Consider the following 21,526-nt stretch of genomic DNA (forward strand, 5'->3'; position numbering starts at 1 on the left):
TTAACAAGCAGTTAGAAGTTACATGGGCAGGGTGGGTAGAAGGATATGGGCCAAATGCTGGCAAGTGGGACTAGCTTAGTGATAGAAACTGGGCGGCATGGACAAGCTGGGCCGAAGGGCCTGGTTCCATGCTGTAAACATCTATAACTCTACCTGGAACAAAATGTTTGTTCAGCTCCAATCACCAAGATAAGGGAGGGTATGGTCTTCCGAAAATCAGGCTTCATCAATTGGCCTCTCGTCTTAGGTTCATAAGGGATTGGGTTAGGATGGAGCCAATATTCATCTGGCTCAATACAGAAGCAGACCAGTCAGTTCTCCCTCGATCCAAAACCAGCATAGGCTGATTATGGGGATGCATCTCCATGCAATTTTTAATGTCCGTGATTCATTCTGAGTCTTATGCATTGGGTAAAGGATGGGACTCCTACATTTGACTGACTTGCTCCTCCTGGGCTTTCCATGAGTGAATTCAATTCAACTTAGGCCGGGAGTAGGGCACAGTGATTAGTGCTGCTACCTCAGCGCCAGGGGCCCAGGTTCAATCCCAGCCTTGGGTGGCTGTCTGTGTGGAGTTTGCATATTCTCCTCGTGTCTTCGTGTGTTTCCTCCGGGTGCTCCAGTTTCCTCCCACTGTCCAAAATGTGCAGTGAAAGTGGATTGGTCACGCTAATTTGCCCCTTTGTGTCCAAGATGTGTAGGTTAGGTGGGTTGACCATGATCAATGCAACGGGTTACGAGGATAGGATGGGGAATGGGCCTCAGTGAAATGCTTTTTCTGAGACTCAGTGCAGACTTGAAGGGGCGAATGGCCTTCTGCACTATAGTTCTATGTTATCCGTGTTGTGTTATTCATTTTAATTTGATTATGCTGTTAGTCTGCTTGTAATATTTTGGGATTTACAAACTGAATTGTTATATAATCTTACCCTCTTTCCCCACTCACGACTTTAACCTGTAAACTGGTTCTTCAATTAATCTGGCATTTCATCTCGAGGCTCTGCTCCCTCAAATATCCTGTTCCAAATTAATTCTGCAATGTGTTGCTTGGATGTATGTTGGCAATATCTCTTGTTCCGCTCTGTACCCATTTGCCACGATTTTTTCTGTTACTCTGTTGCATTCAGTGTTTAAAAATGATTTAAAACAAAACAATTTATTAAAAATCTGTCCAACTCATCTGTGAATATATTCAATGACTCCACACCCCACTGGTCCCTGTGGAAGAGAAATCCAGAGACTAATAACCCTCCAAGGGAAGAGATGACTGGATTGCACTTTATCGCAGAACCATAAATAATATATCTGATGTGTACCATATAAGACATGCCTCTGTCTGGTATTAACTTACTGTCCCCTTAAATGTCAGCAATCACCTGGAGAAACTAGCCCTTTATTGTGAATATTAGGAAAGAGACCATCCTTTTAGCCAGACAAATAAATGTGTGAAGCTGAGGGAGCAAAGGATATCAATGTCTTTGAGAGAGAGAGAGAGAGAGAGACCTGGGCCAAGCTTTGCAGAGTCTGCACCCTCCCTGGATTCACTTCCTTTCCCTTCAGTTGCTGCAAGTGACCAATTGAAGGTCAGAATGAGAAAATAAATGGAAAGGGGGGAGAAAATAAAGTGTTTTACTCACAGATGTTGGAGACAAAAACAAGTTTTCAGTCTGTGTGAGGCCCCAGTTTTGCTCATTGTCCAGCTTCCGCATTCAGAAAACGGGAAACTAAGTGGATGGTGGAAGAGTCCTTCCGGTTCACCAACTCTTCCCATTGGTCAACAACTTTCCTCCGCCTCACTCATTGTTCCCCCTCCTCGAGACAAGGTTTCCAGGCAACCGGCTGCGGCCAGAACAAGAAATCTCTCGGTGATTCCCCTCTCCCCACCCCGGGACTGAGCATGTCCGAGGGAGAGCAGAGATTGCGCATGTGCGAGGGAAAGCTCACCCTTGACCTTCCTGCTGAGGCGTTGACCAATGGGAATGGTTGGATGACCGGAAGGACTCTGGTCCTCCAAGGCAATCCGCGCGGGCTTTGTGTGAATGGAGCTTGGACGTCACAGACTGAACCTTCCTCCTGTCTCCAACATCTGTGAGTAACTCTTTTATTGTCGTCACAATTATTACAGAAACCAATTTACAAGGCTCCAGGCCTCATTACACTTCAAATTGATGATTAAACAGTCACTTAACACAAAACAGCTGCAAGGCACAAGGCCCAATTCCATTTCACAATAACGTTGGAACAGTCATTGAACACAAATAGCTGCAAGGCACAGGGCCGAAATACGTTTCCAGATACCAATTAACCAGTCACTTATCACAACCAGCCACAAGGTACAGGCCCTACACATAGTTCAAGTAACAATCGAACAGTCACATCACACGAACAGTCGTGAGGCACAAGGCCACGAAACCCAACGACCGTTCCAAAGAAAAAAGGAACAAAAAAACCACAAGACACGAGTACATTTCGAGGTAACAGCCTCTAAACACACAAGACAAGCAGTTGCGAGGCACAAGGCCCTGATACAATACGGCCGCTTCGGAAACAAATATGACCCACAGGGCCTCGATACATTTTAACAGTGTCATATCAAACCCAATCATCAGGCACCAGGCCTCAATTCACCCCAGAAAAGATTTAACAGGATAGAATCAATCACCGAACACTAATCCCCGCTCACCCACCCCCGTTCACCCCGCCCTGCAGCCGACACCCTGGGGGAAAGGCCCCTCCTCGCTAAGAGCACAGACCACCGGAGAGCCAGACCCGGGCGCGGCAGAGGAGAGAGGGTTCCCCCCTCCTGGACCCCGCCCAAAGGCTCGGGACCATTCGGAGGGAGAGCAGTTTCGCACCAACTAGCGTTCCACCACAATTACTAATTACCATTTCAGGGAAACCCGAAATGAGTTGAATGTCATAGGCTGCTAAAGAAAACGAAAGCAAAGAAAACATGAAAACAAAATCCCTTAGTACTCATAGAAAAGTCCATAAAAAAAAAAAGTCCATTAATTTTGCACGTTCCACATCATGACCCCAGCGCTCCAGCCAAAATTTCACAAGGAACAACATGTCCTCAAAGTCCTCCAATGGCAGCGGCCAGAGTCGCTCCAATGTTGGCAACAGTCGACAACAGGGAAGAAAGTCCCAGAGTCAGTCCCAACCGCCCACAGGGCGTCCAGGGGGGCCGAACCCCCAGAGACCCCAGGAACGGCAGCAACCCACCCCGGGCTGCAGGCCGCGGGCCGCCCATCGGGTATCCACTCCCGGTTCCGACCCGCCGCTTCCAGCAGCCTATCCAGCTGCCATCCTTCCTCCATTCCTTCGTCCTCCATTGGGCGAACTCAAACCCGCCGACAGCAAACCTCGCAGTCCGAAGCAGTGCCTCCGCAGCTCAACCGCTGACTTGAAACACGACTGGTCGCAGTACTCCGAAACCGGTCTTCTCCCCTTCCCTCGGGGACCAGGAGCAATGGGCGCCGAGTTGCTGTTTCACCCCATCCAGGAAGCTCCCAGAGGCGGCCTGCCTTTCGAATCGGCCCGGGGGCGGACACCAAGCTCGCACACAACCGCCCAAGCCTCCTCCACTTTTCACCCCAGGAGTTTGGACAGTGTCGGCCGTAGCTCCCACAATCCCCCGCACGGGCGGGTGATCAGGTACTGCGCATGTGTGGAGGAAAGCCCAGCCCTGACCTTCCTGTGAGGTGTTGGCTAATGGATAGAGTTAGGACCGGAAGGACGCTGGTCCTCCAATCAGCGCGGGCTTTATGTGAAAGGAGATTGGGCTTCACACAGACTGAAACATCCTCCTGTGTCTCCAACATCTGTGAGTACCTCTTTTAATGTCGTCACAATTTTCAACACAGACTCATTTACAGGGCACAAGGCCCAATTACACTTCACATTAACGATTCAACAGTCACTGAACACGAAACAGCTGCAAGGCACAAGGCCCAATTACACTTCACATTAACGATTAAACGATCACTGACCACAAAACAGCTGTGAGGCGCCAGGCCCAATTACATTTCACGACAACGTTGTAACAGTCATTGAACACAAACAGCTGCAAAGCGCAGGGCCGAAATACGTTTCCAAATACCTATTAACCAGTCATTTATCGCAACCAGCCGCAAGGCACAGGCCCTACGTGTAGTTCAGGTAACAATCAAACAGGTTCATAACTCGAACAGTCGTAAGGCACAAGGCCATGAAACCAAACGACTGTTCTAAAAGTAAAAAGAAACAAGGAGACACAAAGCACAATTACATCGAGGCATCAACCTCTGAACACATACACAAGCAGTCACGAGGCACAAGGCCCCGAAACCATACGACCACTCCAAAATAAAGTAAAGAAAAGAGAAACAAAACCCAAAAGTACAACACACGACACAGGCACGTTTCAAGGTAACGACTCTAAACACAAAAGACAAGCAGTCGCGAGGCACAAGGCCCCGATACAATACGGCCGCTCCAGTACAAATATGACCCACAGGGCCTCAATTCTTTTTAACAGTATCATATCAAAACCCAATCACCAGGCACCAGGCCTTAATTTACCCCAGAAAAGGTTTAACAGGGTAGAATCCATCACCGAACACTAATCCCTGCTCACCCACCCCCGTTCGCCCCGCCCTGCCGCCGACACCCCGGGGGAAAGGCCCCCCCTTGGCTGAGAGCACAGGCCCCCGGAGAGCCAGACCCGAGCGCGGCGGAGGAGAGAGGGTTTCCCCCCTCCTGGACCCGCCCGAGGGCACAGGACCATTCGGAGGGAGAGCAGTTCCGCACTAACCAGCGTTCCACCACAATTACTAAATACCATTCCGGAGGACCGAAATGTGTTAAATGTTATAGGCTACTAAATAAAACAAAAGCAAGGAAAACAAGAAAGCAAATCCCTCATTATACATAGAAAAAGTCTATCGAAAAAGTCCATTAATTTTGCAAGTTCCATAACACAGCACCGGCGCTCTTGCCGAAATTTCACGAGGAACAACATGTCCTCAAAGTCCTCCAATGGCAGCGGCCAGAGTCACTCCAATGTTGGCAACAGTCGACAACGGGGAAGAAAGTCCCAGAGTCAGTCCCAACCGCCCACAGGGCGTCCAGGGGGGCCGAACCCCCGGAGACCCCAGGAACGGCAGCAACCCACCCCAGGCCGCGGGCTGCCCATCGGGTATCCACTCCCGGTTCCGACCCGCCGCTTCCAGCAGCCTATCCAGCTGCCATCCTTCCTCCATTCCTTCGTCCTCCATTGGGCGAACTCAAACCCGCCGACAGCAAACCTCGCAGTCCGAAGCAGCGTCTCCGCAGCTCAACCACTGACTTGAAACACGACTGGTCGCAGTACTCCGAAACCGGTCTTCTCCCCTTCCCTCGGGGACCAGGAGCAATGGGCGCCGAGTTGCTGTTTCACCCCATCCAGGAAGCTCCCAGAGGCGGCCTGCCTTTCGAATCGGCCCGGGGGCGGACACCAAGCTCGCACACAACCGCCCAAGCCTCCTCCACTTTTCACCCCAGGAGTTTGGACAGTGTCGGCCGTAGCTCCCACAATCCCCCGCGCTGGGGAACCCGCTCTATCCGCCGCACGGGCGGGTGATCAGGTACTGCGCATGTCCAAGGGTGAGGGGAAGCTGCGCATGTGTGGAGGAAAGCCCAGCCCCTGACCTTCCTGTGAGGTGTTGGCTAATGGATAGAGTTAGGACCGGAAGGACGCTGGTCCTCCAATCAGCGCGGGCTTTATGGGAAAGGAGATTGGGCTTCACAAAGATTGAAATGTCCTCCTGTCTCCAACATCTGTGAGTAAAACACTTTCTTTTCTCCCCCTTTCCATTTCTTGTCTCATTCTGACCTTCAATTGATCACTTGCAGCAACTGAAGGGAAAGGAAGTCAATCCAGGGAGGGTGCAGACTCTGAAAAGCTTGGCCCAGGTCTCTCTCTCTGAAAGACATTGACATCGTTTGTTCCCTCAGCTTGACACATTTATTTGTCTGGCTAAAATGATGGTCTCTTTCCTAATGTTCACATTTAAAGGGCTGGTTTCCCCAGGAGATGGCTGACATTAAAGGGAACAGTAAACAGGACAAACCAAACCAATTACTTTCCTGTCGGAATACTCTCCACCATCAGCAAAGTGATGGAAGGAGTCATTAACAGCGCTATCAAGTGGTACTTACTCAGCAAAACCTGCTCACGGACGCTCAGTTTGGGTTCCACCAGGGTCACTCAGCTCCTGTCCTCATTCCAGCCTTGGTTCAATCATGGACAAAAGAGCTGAATGCCAGAGGTGAATGCCAGAGGTGAGAGTGACTGCCCTTGGTATCAGGGCAGCATTTGACCGACTATGGCATCAAGGAGCCCCAGCTAAACTGGAGTCAGTGGGAATCGTGGGAAACTCTCCGCTGGTTGGAGTCATACCTGGCACAAAAAAAGATGGTTGTAGTGGTTGGAGGTCAATCATCTCAGCTGCAGGAGTTCCTCAGGGCACACTCCTAGGCCCAACCATCTTTAGCTGCTTCATCAATGACCTACCTTTCATCATAAGGCCAGAAGTGGGGATGTTTGTGGATGACTGCACAATCCTTAGTACCATTCGTGACTCCTCAGATAATGAAGCAGTCCATGTCCAAATGCAGCATGTCCTGCACAGTATCCAGATGTTGGCTGATAAGTGGCAAATCACATTTGTGCTACACAAGTGCCAGGCAACGACCATCTCCTACGAAGGAGGATCTAACCACTGCCCCTTGACATTAGCATTGGTGAATCCTCCACAACCAACATCCTGAGGGTTACCATTGATCAGAAACTGAACTGGACGAGCCATATTAATATGGTGGCCTCCAGGGCAGGCCAAAGGCTACAGCGAGTAACACACCTCCTGACCCCCAAAGCCTCTCCACCATCTACAAGGCACAAGTCAGGCATGTAACAGAATAATCACTACTTGCCTGGTTGAGTGCAGCTCCAACATGCTGCTCTACACCATCCAGAACAAAGCAGCCCGCTTGACTGCTGACATTCCATGAATATTCAAACACTCCACCACCGACGAACAGTGGTAGCCGTGTATACCATCTACAAGATACACTGCAGTAATTCACCAAGGTTCCTCCGACAGCACCTTCCAAACCCACAACCACTACTATCTAGAAGGCCAAGAGCAGCAGATAGTTGAGAACCCCACTACCTGGAGGTTCACCTCCAAGTCACTCACCAGACAGACTTGGAAATATATCGCCCTTCCTTCATTGTTGCTGGGGCGACATCCTGTAACTCCTTCCCTGACAGCACAGGGTGTGTACCTACAACTCAAGGACTGCAGCGGTTCAAGAAGGCAACTCATCACCACCTTCTGAAGGGCAACTAGGGATGGGCAATAAATGCTGGCTGAACCAGCGACTCCCACATCCCGTAAATGAATTTAAAAAAATGTTATATTGCACAGAGATATATCTAGTGTTATATAGAATGTATTAGATATATTATTGATGGTTCTGTAATGAAATACATGTATTATTAGTTCTACCTACGTTATATATTTCCAGTCATACAGTCATTGCAGCACTTATGGAATCCATTTGGGAACTCAAGTCAATGCCGACTCTCTGTACAGCAATCCAGTCAGTGCCATTCCCCCTCGATATCCCTGTTCCCCTGAAAGCTTATTTTCTTCATATATTATTTTGAATTATTGATCATCTCGACTTCCACAACGCTTGTGGGCAGTGAGTTCCCTGTCATGACCACTCCATGACTAAATAAAGTTCTTCCTCAGAATTTCCCTATCTCTAATCAGTAAATGTATTTATATGGAGATTCTCTACTCTTGTACAGGTTTTAGTGAGTTTAGATTTGTTGATCAGCACCTTCAGGAAAATTGGGAGGGAAAGTAAGTGAATATAGGTCTCTCTGTCCAGGGTAGGAAGCAGTGAGCTTGGATTTGTCAATCAGCCTGAATCAGCACCTTCAGGAGAATTGGAAGGGGGAATATTAGATACAGCAGAGTGAGAATGGAGGGAGAGTGTGTGGGATTGAGATTTAGAGCATTTCAGGGAAAGAGAGAGGAAAGAATGTTCGATAGAAACTAGAATTGTATGTTCTGAGTTTCTATCCTGTACTAACAATGATTACTGTTGTAAAATCTGTTTGCAGGAAGTTCGAACAAGAGGAGTTTGAGGCCGAGATCTCAAACTAAATATCACGCAAGAACTGACTGAGTCACTCAATTCTTGGGATCATTGGCCTTTGAATCTAGAAGGAGAAATGTTTGTCTATTCTGTCTGCTTCAAGAGATTTTAAACATCAGTGTGTCTGGAAAAGCACTGAGACACACACACACACCCGTGTGAGACTGTTACAGAGCACTGACTGTGGAAAGAACTTTAACCAGTGACACAGCCTGAACAAATACTACACCATTCACAGAAGGGAGAGACTGTACATGTGTTCTGTGTGTGGCCGAGTCTTCAACTGATCATCCAACGTGGTGAGACGCAAGATCACCCGGACCATGGAGAAACCATGGAAATGTGAGGATTGTGGGAAGGGATTCAGAGCCCCACACAAGCTGGAAAGGCATCAAAGCAGTCACACTGGAGAGAAGCCGTTCACCTGCTCTCAGTGTGAAAAGGGATTCACTGACATTAGCAGCCTGCGGAACCACGAACGAGTTCACACTGGGGAGAGGCCTTTCACCTGCTCTCAGTGTGAAAAGGGATTCACTGACATTGGCAGCCTGCGGACACACGAACGAGTTCACACTGGAGAGAGGCCTTTCACCTGCTCTCAGTGTGAAAAGAGATTCACTAACATTAGCAGCCTGCGGACACACGAACGAGTTCACACTGGAGAGAGGCCTTTCACCTGCCCTCAGTGTGAAAAGGGATTCGCTGACATTGGCAGCCTGCGGAGACACGAACGAGTTCACACTGGAGAGAGGCCTTTCACTTGCACTCAGTGTGAAAAGAGATTCAATTATATTGGCAACCTGCGGCAACACGAACGAGCTCACACTGGAGAGAGGCCTTTCACCTGCTCTCAGTGTGAAAAGAGATTCAATTTCATTGGCAACCTGCGGAGACACGAACGAGTTCACACTGGAGAGAGGCCTTTCACCTGCTCTCAGTGTGAAAAGAGATTCAATGTCATTGGCAACCTGCGGCAACACGAACGAGTTCACACTGGGGAGAAGCCTTTCACCTGCTCTCAGTGTGAAAAGGGATTCAGTAACATTGGCCACCTGCGGCAACACAAACGAGTTCACACTGGAGAGAGGCCTTTCACCTGCTCTCAGTGTGGAAAGGGATTCACTAACATTAGCAGCCTGCGGAGGCACGAACGAGTTCACACCGGGGAGATGCCATTCACCTGCTCTGACTGTGGGAAGGGATTCTTTCAGTTGTCCGACCTGCAGAGTCACCAGAGAGTCCACACCGGGGAGAAGCCGTTCATCTGCACTGTGTGTGATAAGGGATTTGCTCATTCATCCCACCTGCTGAAACACAATGTCAATCACACCAAGAGCAGGCCCTTTAAATGCTCTGACTGCAAGAGGGGTTTCAAAAGCTCTCAGCTACTGATGTCCCACCAGCGCTTTCACTCTGAGGAGAGACCGTTCAGCTGCTCTCATTGCACAAAGAGCTTTAGTACCTCATCCAACTTGCGGAGACACCAGCGAGGTCACACTGGGGAGAGCCCGTTCACCTCGCCGACTGGGAAAAGATTCACTCGGTCATCACTTGCTGAGCCACAACGTCACTCACACCAATGAGAGACCCTTTTAAATGCTCCGACTGTGGGAGTGGGTTTCAAAGCTCTTGGGTACTGATGGAACACCAGTGCATTCACACTGAGGAGAGACCGCTCAGCTCCTCTCACTGCGACAAAGAGGTTTCAAACATCATCCACATTGCGGAGACATCAGCGAGTTCACACTGGAAAGAAGCCATTCACCTGCTCTCACTGTGGGGAGGGATTCACTCAGTCGTCCAACACGCTGAGACACCAAAGGGTTCACAAGTGATGATGGGTTAGATTCTGCTGTTATTCCTGCTGTTAATCACATCCAGGACTGAACCTGGAGTGGGTGGAGGGATTTGTCTCCTCGTCAACACCTGGTGCTCGGATGTGGCGACCCTGGGGAACTACTGCTCCCTGGACCTGGAATACCTGACTGTGAAGTGCCATCCATACTGCCTTCCATGGAGTTCACTTCTGCCATCATCACGGCGGTCTACATCCCACCCCAGGCGGAAGTGAAGAAGGCGCTTGATGAATTGTAACCGCTATAAATAACAATGAAACAGAATACCTGGCGGCCTTGTTCATCGTGGCCGGGGACTTTAACCAGGCCAACCTCAAGTGTGTACTGCCAAAATTCCACCAACACATCTCCTGTCCCGACAGGGGCCCCAACATCCTTGACCATTGCCACAAAAACATCAAGGGCGCCTGATGATCCATCCCCTGACCGCACTTCGGAAAATCGGACCACAAGATGGCGCTCCTTCTCTCGGCGTACAAGCAGAAACTTGAGCGGGAAAATCCGGTTAAGAAGGTTGTGCAAATGCTGGTTTGAGGCAAAAGAGCTCCTACGTGACTGGTCCATATTCAAGAACTCGGCAGTTAGCCGAAACGAGTATGTCAGCACCATCACAGGCTTCATCAGCAAGTGTGTAGAAGATTGTGTGCCAAAGAAGGTAGTACATACGTTACCCAACCAGAAACCATGGCTTAATCGGGAGATTCACTCCCGACTGGTCTGAGGCGTTCAAGTCAGGCAACCCTGACCTGTACAAAAAAATCTAGGTACAACCTCTGCAAAGCCAACAGGGATACCAAGAGACAACAGAAGAGTTGTCCAGACTAAGCAAGAATCATGGACTCTCATCGATTGTGGCAAGGCGTAAACAACATAATGCGCTAAAAAGCAAAGCCGAGTAGAATCTTTAGCAACAGTGCTTCCCCTTCCCAACAAACGCAATGCATTCTATGCTTATTTCGAGCAGGAAATCAACAAACCTTTGTCATCTGCCCCAGCAGCCTTGGACACGCCCATGCCCACCGTCACAGCCTCCAAAGTCAGATTGGCCTTCTTGAAAGTGAAGCCTCGGAAAGCGACAGGTCCTGACGGGAGTCCCTGCCATACACCCAGATCATGTGCGGACATCCTCAACCTTTCCCTCCTCCGTTCTGAGGTTTCCACCTGCTTCAAGAAGACCACCATCATACCGGTGCCAAAGAAGAACCAGGCAACGTGCCTCAATGACATTGATCATTATGAAATGCTTAGACCACAGCTGGAGTAATGTGTGCAGTTTTACTCCCCTTGCCTTAGGAAAGGTATTGCCACAGAGGAACAGCAACAAAGTTTGACCAGACTTGTCCCGGGTATGGCAGGACTGTCCTATGAAAGCAGATTGGGGAAACTAGGCCTCTTTTCTCTAGAGTTCCAAGGAATGAGAGGGGATTTCATTGAAACTTACAAAATCCATAAAGGAATAGACAGGGTGGGTGCAGGTGAGAGGTTTCCCCTGGTTGGAGAGTCTGGAACCCGGGGACACAATTTCAAACTAAGGGAGAAGCCACTTAGGACCGGTCTCGGAGGAGACATTTCTTTACTCCTCGGGTTGTGAATCTTTGGAATTCTCTACCCCAGAGGGCTGTGGAAGCTCAGTCACTGAGTGTGTTTAAAGCAGAGACCGACAGATTTCTTTTTTTTTTTGTTTAATAAATTATTTTTTTCGAATTAAGGGGCAGTGTAGCGAGGCCAATTCACCAATGCTGCACATCAAATTTGGTTGTGGATCTGAGACCCACAAGGCACTAGGAGAATGTGCAAACTCCACATGGACAGTGACCCAGGGCCAGGATCGAACGCAGGTTCTTGGTGCCGTGAGGCAACAGTGCTAACCACTGGGCAACCGTGCCACCCAACTGACAGATTTCTAAATATCAATAACCCATATGGATATGGAGATAGTGTGGGGAAAAAGACATTGAATCATAGGATCATAGTATTTACAGGGCAGAAGGAGGCCATTTGGCCCATTGAGTCTGCACCGGCCCTTGGAAAGAGCACCCGATCAAAGTCCACACCCCCACCCTATCGCCGTAACCCAGTAACCCCACCCAACCTTTTTGGACATTAAGGGCATTTTAGCATGGCCAATTCACCTAACCTGCACATCTTTGGACTGTGGGAGGAAACCCACTCAGACACCTGGAGAAAGTGCAAACTCCGCACAGATAGTAACCCAAGCCGGGAATCGGACCTGGGACCCGGGAGCTGTGAAGCAACTGTGCTAACCAGTGTGCTACCATGAAATGGATGATCAGCCATGATCGCATTGAATGGCGGCGCAGGATCGATGGGCTGAATGGCCAACTCCTGCTCTGATGCTCCAATGGTATAAAGATCGGTAGGAAAGTAAACTGTGAAGAGGACATAAGGAGACTACAAAGGATAGAGGTAGGTTATGTGAGTGGGAAAAGATCTGCCAAATGGAGAATAATGTGAGAAAATGAGAAATTGTCCATGTTGCCAGAAGAATAAAACAGTTTCTGATCTGAATAGTGAGAGATTGTAGAGCTCTGAGACTCCGAGGTATCTGGGTGTCCAAGAGCATGAATCACAAAAAGGGAATTGAATACAAAAGTAGGGAGGTTGTGCTTCAGTTATACAGGACATTGATGAGTCCACATCTGGAGCACTGTGTATAGTCTTGCTCTCATTTAAGGAAGGATGTAAATGTGTTGGAAGCAGTTCAGAGAAGGTTTACTGGACTCGTACCTGGAATTGGAGGCTGGTCTTATGAGGAATGATTGGACGGGCTGGGCTTGTGTCCGATGGAGTTTAGGTGACTTGATTGAACCGTATCAGATCCTGAGGGGCCTTGACAGGGTGGATGTGGAAAGGATGTTTCCTCTTGTGGGAGAATCTAGAAATTGGAGTCACTTTAAAAGTAACAACTTGCCTATTTAAGGCAGAGGAGAACTTTTTTCTCTCAGAGTTGGGAGTCTTTGGAACTCTCTTCCTCAAAGGGCAGTGGAAGCAGAGTCTTTGAATATTTTGAAGAATGAGTTGAATAGATTCTTGATAAGCAAGGGGGTGAATGGTTATCGGGGGGAATGTGGAATTGAGGTTACAATCAGATCAACTTATTAAATGGTGGAGCAGGCTCGAGGGGCCGAGTGGCCTACTCCAGCTCCTAATTTGTATGTTATCACATCCTATATAATAGATTGTAGCATTTTACCTCCAACTGATGTCAAGCTAATGGGTCTGTGGTTCCCCGTTTTCTCTCTCACTCCTTAAATAGTGTGGTTACATTTACTACCTTCCAATCTGCAGGAACCATTCCAGAATCTATAGAATTTTGAAAGATGATCACCAATGTACCCACTATCTCTCCAGCCGCCTCTTTCAACACTCTGGGATGGAGAGCATCAGCTTTTGGGGATTTATTAACTTTCAACCACATTAATTTCTCCAGTATTACTTTCTCACTAATACTAATCTCTTTCAGTTCCTCGTGCTCACTGGTCCCTTGGTTCTCTAGTGTTTTAGGACAATTTCTGTATCTTCCTCTGTGAAGACAGACACACATTGTTTAGTTTCGCTGAAATTTCCTTATTCCCCATCATAAACCCTTCTGTCTCTGCCTGGAATGGACCCACATTGGTCTTTGCGAATCTTTTCCTTTTCACATTTTATAGGAACTTTTCCAATCGTTTTTTTATGTTTCTAGCCAGTTTGCTCTCGTCTTCTATTTTCTCTTTATGAGTTTCTTGATCCTCCTTTGTAAATACTAAAACAAGTTTCCAATCCTCAGGGTTACACTTATTTTGGCAACTATATGAGTGATAAGATCTCTTATTTTATCTTCAAAAATGAGCCCAAGATCTGGTTGATTGGAGGTGTCCAAAAATACAACTTTATTGCTAATTATCCACCTCAATTCTCTTACATAAAAATAATTCAAAATTCAGATCAAATAATACGTCAAAACATAACAAAGAGAGTTAAACAAAAACATTGGGGAAACACGGTAGCATTGTGGATAGCACAATTGCTTCGCCGCTCCAGGGTCCCAGGTTCAATTCCGGCTTGGGCCACTGTCTGTGCGGAGTCTGCACATCCTCCCCGTGTCTGCGTGGGTTTCCTTCGGATGCTCCGGTTTCCTCCCACAGTCCAAAGATGTGCAGGTTAGGTGGATTGGCCAGGATAAATTGCCCTTAGTGTCCAAAATTGCCCTTAGTGTTGGGTGGGGTTACTGGATTATGGGGATAGGGTGAAGGTGTTGACCTTGGGTAGGGTGCTCTTTCCAAGAGCCGGTGCAGACTCGATGGGCCGAATGGACTCCTTCTGCACTGTTAATTCTATGAAATAAGAAAATATTAGGAAATCAATAGATGGTTCAGAATTTCTTAAAGCATGAATATAGAACAAACTTTAGTCATGAAACTATTCTTAAAGAAATTCTTATCAATGGTCTAACCCCTTATTGGTTTCAAATTCTCAGCTGAGGCTTCCTGATTTAATCAGAAAACTCTGTCACTTGGAGCATGATTTGTTATCCAGGCATTGGTCTTTACTGAAGATTCATTAATGTCTATCAAGTTAATTAAATGTCTACATGCTCCCGCCACGTGTACCAATCCTCTGAAGATAAGGCGTTCTGCATTAACCTTGCTTGTTGCTAAGGCTTTGCTACATTTTGTAAATGTTTCTGTTGCTGAGGCTGCGATACGTTTTCATTGCTAGATGTATTTGTAGAACAATGTTTTATTCATGACGAGGGCTTTTATGCAACTTTTCTTGAAACTGTGTTAGATTCTGACACATATTAAGTTGCTGTACAGCAATTCTCATATTTTTATCTGAAACAATTTCTGCCTGTATGTATACTGAATTTAAGAATTATACTGCATTGATTCTTCAAGGTACCAATAAATCAGTGAAGCAATAAATCTGTAATCTATCAATGAGCCTCTTCCTTTGACTTAATGGAATCTTTAATGTTTCTTGATAGTCACGGTTGCGTCACTTTTCCTGTTGGATTTTTGTTTCTTAAAGGAATCTATATTTTATGTAAATATGTGATAATTCCTTAAATGCGATTGCCTGTGTTTCATTACACATTTTATTGTATGTTCCCAATCAACTTGCCCCTCATAGCTTGACAGTTTCCTTCTGAGACAGAACCATGTAACCACCATAGCCTATCTTCATCTGAACTGCATGCATTGGGGTTCCAAACAGAAACAGGAACTATCTGTCATCTACCTTCCAAACACCCTTTCACTCTGTGATCCTTATGAAATTTGCCACAAGGCTCAAGAGCATCAGTCATGAGAAGGCCAGTCCAGCAGAAAGAAACCCTCCGACCCTCCCCATTGACCAACTGACAGAATGAACACAATGCAGTCCTGGATGTAATTGAGAGCAGAAACAATAACAACAGAATCCAACCCCTGTAATCAATTGTGACCATGTTGGTGTCTCAGCAAGTTCGAGAAAGCACAGAATCCCTTCTCACACTGAGAGCAGGTGAACGGCTTCTCCCCAGCGTGAACTCGCTGGTGCCTCCGCAGTGTGGATGATTCACAGAATCCCTTCCCACAGTGAGAGCAGATGAATGGCCTCCCCAGTGTGAACCCACTGGTGCCTCTGCAGGCTGGATAATTGAGTGAATCCATTCCCACACCGAAAGCAGGTGAACGGTCTCTCCCCAGTGTGAACTCACTGGTGTGTCTGCAGGGTGAATGACTGACTGAATCCTTTCCCACAAAGAGAGCAGCTGAATGGTCTCAGCCAAGTGTGAATGCGCCAATGAGCTTCCAGTACAAATAGGCACTGCAGTTGACCATTTGGCCCATTGAATTTGCTCAACCCTATAATAAGCTCAATGGCCGATCTAGCTCAGCACCATTTCCCTTAGTGACTTCAACATCTCGAAACCTATCAACTCGATCTGGAAAATACTTGATGACTTGAGGCTCCACAGTCCTCTGGAGCAGAGAATTCCAAAGCTTCACCACATCCTGGAGTGAAGAATTCGCTCCTCATCTTAACTTTCAGTCCATTTTCCTACCTGTTCCCCGTGCCCCTCAACTCCCTCGTCAATCAGAATTCTGTCTAACTTCACGGCGCCAAGGACCCAGGTTCAATCCCGGCCCCAGGACACTGCGTTTGGAGTTTGCACAGTCTCTCCGTGTCTGTGTGGGTCTCATCCCCACAGCCCAAAGATGTGCAGGGTTGGTGGATTGGCCATTCTAAATTGGCCCTTAATTGGAAAAAACATGAATTGGGTACCTTAAATGAAAAAATTATGTTTTGGCGAGGGAGGGGGGGGTGGGGGGGGGGGGTCACAATCAAATCCAGTGACTACCCACATATACTTTGTGTCAGGTTGGTGTCAATGTCCACCCCCTCACTTTTCATCCGAGTCTCAGGAGGTTGGAGACTGCTCCGGACAAGTAATGGCGGACGCAGCTCCCACAATCCTCCCATGCTGGAGAAACTGCTTTATCCCAGATGGGTGGGTGGTCTGGAACTGCACATGTCCAAGGGAGAGGGACCCTTAATTGAAAAAAAGACTGGGCACGTATAATAAAACAAATAATTCTGTCTAGCTTATTCTTGAATATATTCAATGACTCCCAGACTCCACTGGACCCTGGGGGAAACAAATTCCAGAGATTAACAACCCTCTGAGATAAGAGATTACTGAAAATATATAACATGGTTGCAGTACAATATTAAAAGACTAGAAATAATAATAAATGTACTTTACAGGTCCAGATGGAGCAGGTTAAAGAGGTGTGAATTGTCTCAAGCCAGGACAGTTGGTAGGATTTCGCAAGCCCAGGCCAGATGGTGGGGGGTGAATGTAATGCGACATGAATCCAAGGTCTTGGTTGAGGCTGTACTCATGTGTGCGGAACCTAGCTATAAGTTTCTGCTTGGCGATTCTGCATTGTTGGGTTGCAAAATCCTATCGACTCTCCTGGCTTGAGACAATTCACATCTCTTTAACCTGTGATTATCCCTCTCTCCAGTTGCTCTGTCTGGACCTGTAAAGACTTAATTACCTGCAAAGACTCTCATTCAACAGTATCGTCTTGCATCATTGACTTTATCTATCTATATGTTTCTGGAACCCACCTCTTCATTCACCTGAGGAAGGAGCTGTGCTCTGAAAGTTAGTGATTCGAAACAAACCTGTTGGACTTTTAACGTGGTGTTGTGAGACTTCTTACTTTTACTTTAACACGATCAATAATCACACTCCATGGTTACGTTGCAGAAATTGTCACTCAATTCTCCTGGAACCAGCCCAATGTGATTCTTCATTCCTGTGTTTACTGCCATTGTGTTCCTTTGCCTGACTGGCAACCCTTAACCCCAGAGGTGTCTTGCTGTGATGGTTCTCCGGATTGGATTGGATTTGTTTATTGTCACGTGTACCGTATTCAGGTCCCGATAAACCAAGTGACTCTTCCAAATCCTGAAGTGATGTTTGTTTTTTTCTGCAAATCTTCATCTAATATCCTGTAAGATGCAAGTTGAGAACAGACAATTCTAGTTTCTATAAAACATTCTTTCCTTTCTCATTCTCCAAAAGCTGTAAATTTCCACCCAACACACTCTCCCTCCATTCTCACTCTACAGTATGTAATATTTATCTTCTCTAATCCTCCCAAATCTCGAAAGGTGCTGCTTCAGGCTGATTCACAGATCCATGCTCACTGCTTCCTGTCCTGGACAGAGGCCTGAAAATCTCCATGCAGGCTGCCAGACAGGAATATGTCTATAATACCAAACTCAAAATGTGTGCAACATACAAACTTCCTTTCGCTTCAGTTGCTGCAAGTCACCAAAGTCCCCTCAGAATGAGAAAAGAAATGGAAAGGTAAAGTAGAGTTGGAGAGGCTACTCCCTCTTAATAATAATCGGGGGCAGCACAGTGGCGCAGTGGGTTAGCACTGCGGCCTCACAGCACCGAGGTCCCAGATTTGATTCCGGCTTTCGGACACTGTGTGGAGTTTGCACATTCTCCCCGTGTTTGTGATGGTTTTGTCCCCACAACCAAAAAGATGTGCAAACTAGGTGGATTGGCCACGCAAAATTGCCCCTTAATTGGGGAAAAAAATGAATTGGGTACCCTAAAATTTTTAAATAATAATCTTTATTATTGTCACAAGTCGGCTTACATTAACACTGCAATGGGGCGGTACGGTGACGCAGTGGTTAGCTCTGCCGCCTCACGGCGCCAAGGTCCCAGGTTAGATTCTGGATCGGGGTCACTGTCCGTGTGGAGTTTGCACATTCTCTCTGTGTTTGCCTGGGTTTTGTCCACACAACCCACAGTTGTGCAGGGTAGGTGGATTGAACACGCTAAATTGCCCCTTAATTTTAAAAGATGAATTGGGTAATCTATATTTAAAAAAAAACACTGCAATGAAGTTACTGTGAAACTCCCCTAGTCACCACATTCGGCGCCCGTTAGGGTACACAGAAGGAGAATTCAGAATGTTCAATTCACCAAACGCACGTCTTTCAGGCATTCTAGATGGGCAGCCTGGTAGCCCAGTGGTTAGCACTGTTGCTTCACATCTCCAGGGTCCCAGGTTCGATTCCGGCTTCGGTCACTGTCTGTGGAAATCTGTGTCAGCGTAGGTTTCGTACGGGTGCTCCAGTTTCCTCCCACAGTGCAAAGATGTGCAGGTTAGGAGGATTGACCATGATAAATTGCCCTTAGTGTCCAAAATGGTTAGGTGGAAGTTCCGGTGGCGGCTAAGGAGGAGTAAGTCGCACACTTGGTGGCTCTCAATCCAGTCGGACTTTTTCCCTGACTTTTTTGTACTTTTGAGTGCTAGTTTGGAAGGCATAGGCACTCAGGCACTGACTCCAGACACAGGTGTATGGAATTAAGAAGCAGAAAGAATCGCAAACAGTTGAAGAAGTGGGCAAACAAGGGCTGTGTACAAGCTGCTGCTGAGGACAATATGGCCGACGTCCGGACCGCGGTGCAGACAGCCCAGCCAACGACGGAGCATCTGTTGAAGGTCATTCAAGAGTGCTTTACTGTTTTGCAGCGGAACAGTTTAGACCTGATTCAGAAGGACATCGAGGGCTTGAGCATAGGCTGGATGCCCAGGATCGTACGATCCAGAAGTTGGAAAAGGCGCTGGAGGAGCAGGAGGATAACCAAAACGGTGGTGGAAGCGGAGATAGAGAGGCTGAAGGACCAACAAAAAAGGCTTCTGGAGAAGGTAGAGGACCTGGAAAATAGGTCGCATCAGCAGAATTTGAGAATCGTTGGTCTCCCGGAGGGGGCTGAGGGAGACGGTGCCGCGATGTGGCGGGCATGTTCCAGAAGCTGTTGGGAGATGATGACTTCCCGCGCCCGGTGGAAGTGGACAGGGCGCGCAGGGCGCTGGTGAGGCAGCCGCGAGAGGCGCCCCCCCTCCCCCGAGCGATGGTGGCCCGGTTTCACAGGTTCCTGGACAAGGAGCGGGTGCGACAGTGGGCTAAGCGTACGCGGAGCTGCCATTGGAATAACAGTGCCATGCGCATCTACCAGGACCTGAGCGTGGAGGTGACCAGAAGAAGGGCAGGCTACAGGCAAGTCAAAGAGATTCTGTTTAAGAAGCAGGTGAAGTTTGGGCTGCTGTATCCGGCTCACCTGTGGATCACACACGAGGGACGGCACCATTACTTTGAGGAGCCCGAGGATGCGATGGACTTCGCCAAGAGAGGAGGGCTGGTGCCGAACTGAGGACTTTGTGGACATGGGTTAATAAGACACTGGGCGATGTTTTCACTCATCGGGGGGGGGGGGGGGGGGGGGGGGGCGGCGGGGGCGGGGCAGGTGGATGAATACTTCTTACACTGCAAATAAGAGGTGCAGGTGTTGGAGAACCAGCGCTGTCTGGAGGTTTGTTTGGCGAAGGCCGAGGAGAATTATAAGGAGGCCCGAGTAAGCTATTGCTGAAGGAGGTTAACGCAGCAAGACTCCCTATTTACTCAGCAGGTTGAGAAAAGTTGAAAGATTGCGAGGCAGAAGTTGTACGAGTTTGGGAGTAACCCGAGCAAATACAAAGGCCGACTTTGGAGCGAATTTCTCTGTGCGGCTTGGCAAAGGGAAAAGGGTCACGAAGACGGAGGAAATAAACAGGAATTTCGGGAATTCTATGCAGGATTATACAAGTCTGAGCAGTCTGGTGATGTATTGGCAGTGTGGGCCATTATTTATTTTCCTTGAATCTCCCGGAAGCCTCAGAAAGCCAGCATGAGGCTCTTAATGCTACTCTTTCTAGGGAAGCGATGTCAAAGACCATGGAGGAGCTTCAGCCAGGTAAAGCGCTGGGACCACATGGCTGTGGGTGTGGGTTTTATAGGGGATTTGAGGTTTACTGTTGGAACTATTTGTGGGTTTGTATTATCACTTTGACTCAAGTATGCTGCCATTGACTCTTTCTGAGGCTTATGTCTGTTTGATTCTGAAGCGGACAAGGATCGAGGGAGCGCATCTCTTATCAGCCAATCTATCTTTTGAATGTTGACTTGAAACTGCTATCTAAAGTTTTGGTGAGAAAGCTGGAGGGCATCCTTCCAACAATCAATTTATTTTTTAAATTTAGAGTACCCAATTCATTTTTTCTAATTTAGGGACAATTTAGCTTGGCCAATCCACCTCCCCTGCATATCTTTGGGTTGTGGGGGTGAAACCCACACAAACACGGGGAGAATGTGCAAACTCCACATGGTCAGTGACCCAGAGCCGCGATGAAACCTGGGACCTCGGTGCCGTGAGGCAGCAGTGCTAACCACTGCACTACCGTGCTGCCCTCCATCTGACAATCATGAGGGAGGACCAGTCTGACCTCGCTCTGCATCACTAACCAGCTGAGCTAAATTGGCTCCTAATTATATTACAAGCTGGGCAGCGGCAGGGTTCATGAATGTCGTATTTGGGCTTCTGAGAAGATCTCGACAAATAAATGTGTCAAGCTGAGGGAGCAAAGGATGTCAATGTCTTTAAGAGAGAGAGAGAGACCTGGGCCAAGGTTTGCAGAGTCTGCACCCTCCCTGGATTCACTTCCTTTCCCTTCAGTTGCTGCAAGTGACCAATTGAAGGTCAGAATGAGAAACGAAATGGAAAGGGGGAGAAAAGAAAATGTTTTACTCACAGTTGTTGGAGACGGGAGGAGGTTTGCATCCTTGTGAAGTTCAATCGAGCAGTCACACAAAGCCCGAGCTGATTAGCAGGAGGACCATCCTTCTGGTCCTCCAACTCTTGCCATTGGTTAATACCTCAGGTAAAAGGTCAGAAGGCGGGCTACCCGTTGCACATGCACAGCCTCCCCTCTCCCTTGGACATGCGCAGTCGTGGGCAGGGGGAGATCACCGATTGGCTTCTCGCTCTGGCCGTCAGCCGGTTGCCTGGAAACCTTGTCTCGAGGAGGTTCTGTTGCCGGTTTATTTCCCCCCTTATTCAAGAAGCAGGCGAA

At 47.9% G+C, this 21,526-nt stretch overlaps 1 protein-coding gene and 1 long non-coding RNA gene across 3 annotated transcripts; one reads left to right on the forward strand and one right to left on the reverse strand.

Annotated features, from left to right (window-relative positions):
• The first annotated feature begins 1,967 nt into the window (after positions 1-1,967).
• On the forward strand, positions 1,968-14,992 carry LOC140420278 (uncharacterized). 2 transcript variants are annotated; one of them, XM_072504310.1, is made up of 2 exons: positions 1,968-2,088; positions 8,159-14,992. In XM_072504310.1, the coding sequence occupies exon 2, from the start codon at positions 8,517-8,519 to the stop codon at positions 9,774-9,776; it is 1,260 nt and encodes a 419-aa protein (XP_072360411.1). In that variant the 5' UTR covers positions 1,968-2,088; positions 8,159-8,516; the 3' UTR covers positions 9,777-14,992. The 2 variants fall into 2 exon arrangements, with proteins under 2 accessions (XP_072360411.1, XP_072360412.1); XM_072504311.1 differs by lacking the exon at positions 1,968-2,088 and adding an exon at positions 3,809-3,826.
• On the reverse strand, positions 13,919-21,364 carry LOC140420279 (uncharacterized). Its single transcript, XR_011946260.1, has 3 exons — positions 21,206-21,364; positions 17,232-17,561; positions 13,919-14,386 (listed from the first exon to the last, which is right to left on the reverse strand). It is a non-coding gene; the product is annotated as an uncharacterized lncRNA (long non-coding RNA).
• Between the last annotated feature and the right edge of the window lie 162 nt (positions 21,365-21,526).

This window comes from Scyliorhinus torazame, chromosome 5, assembly GCF_047496885.1.
Source record: "Scyliorhinus torazame isolate Kashiwa2021f chromosome 5, sScyTor2.1, whole genome shotgun sequence".
NCBI lineage: Eukaryota > Metazoa > Chordata > Chondrichthyes > Carcharhiniformes > Scyliorhinidae > Scyliorhinus > Scyliorhinus torazame.

What these genes read in the sequence shown, in the direction of transcription:
- LOC140420278 (XM_072504310.1), top strand. Translation starts at nt 8,517, where the DNA reads ATGGAGAAACCATGGAAATGTGAGGATTGTGGGAAGGGATTCAGAGCC.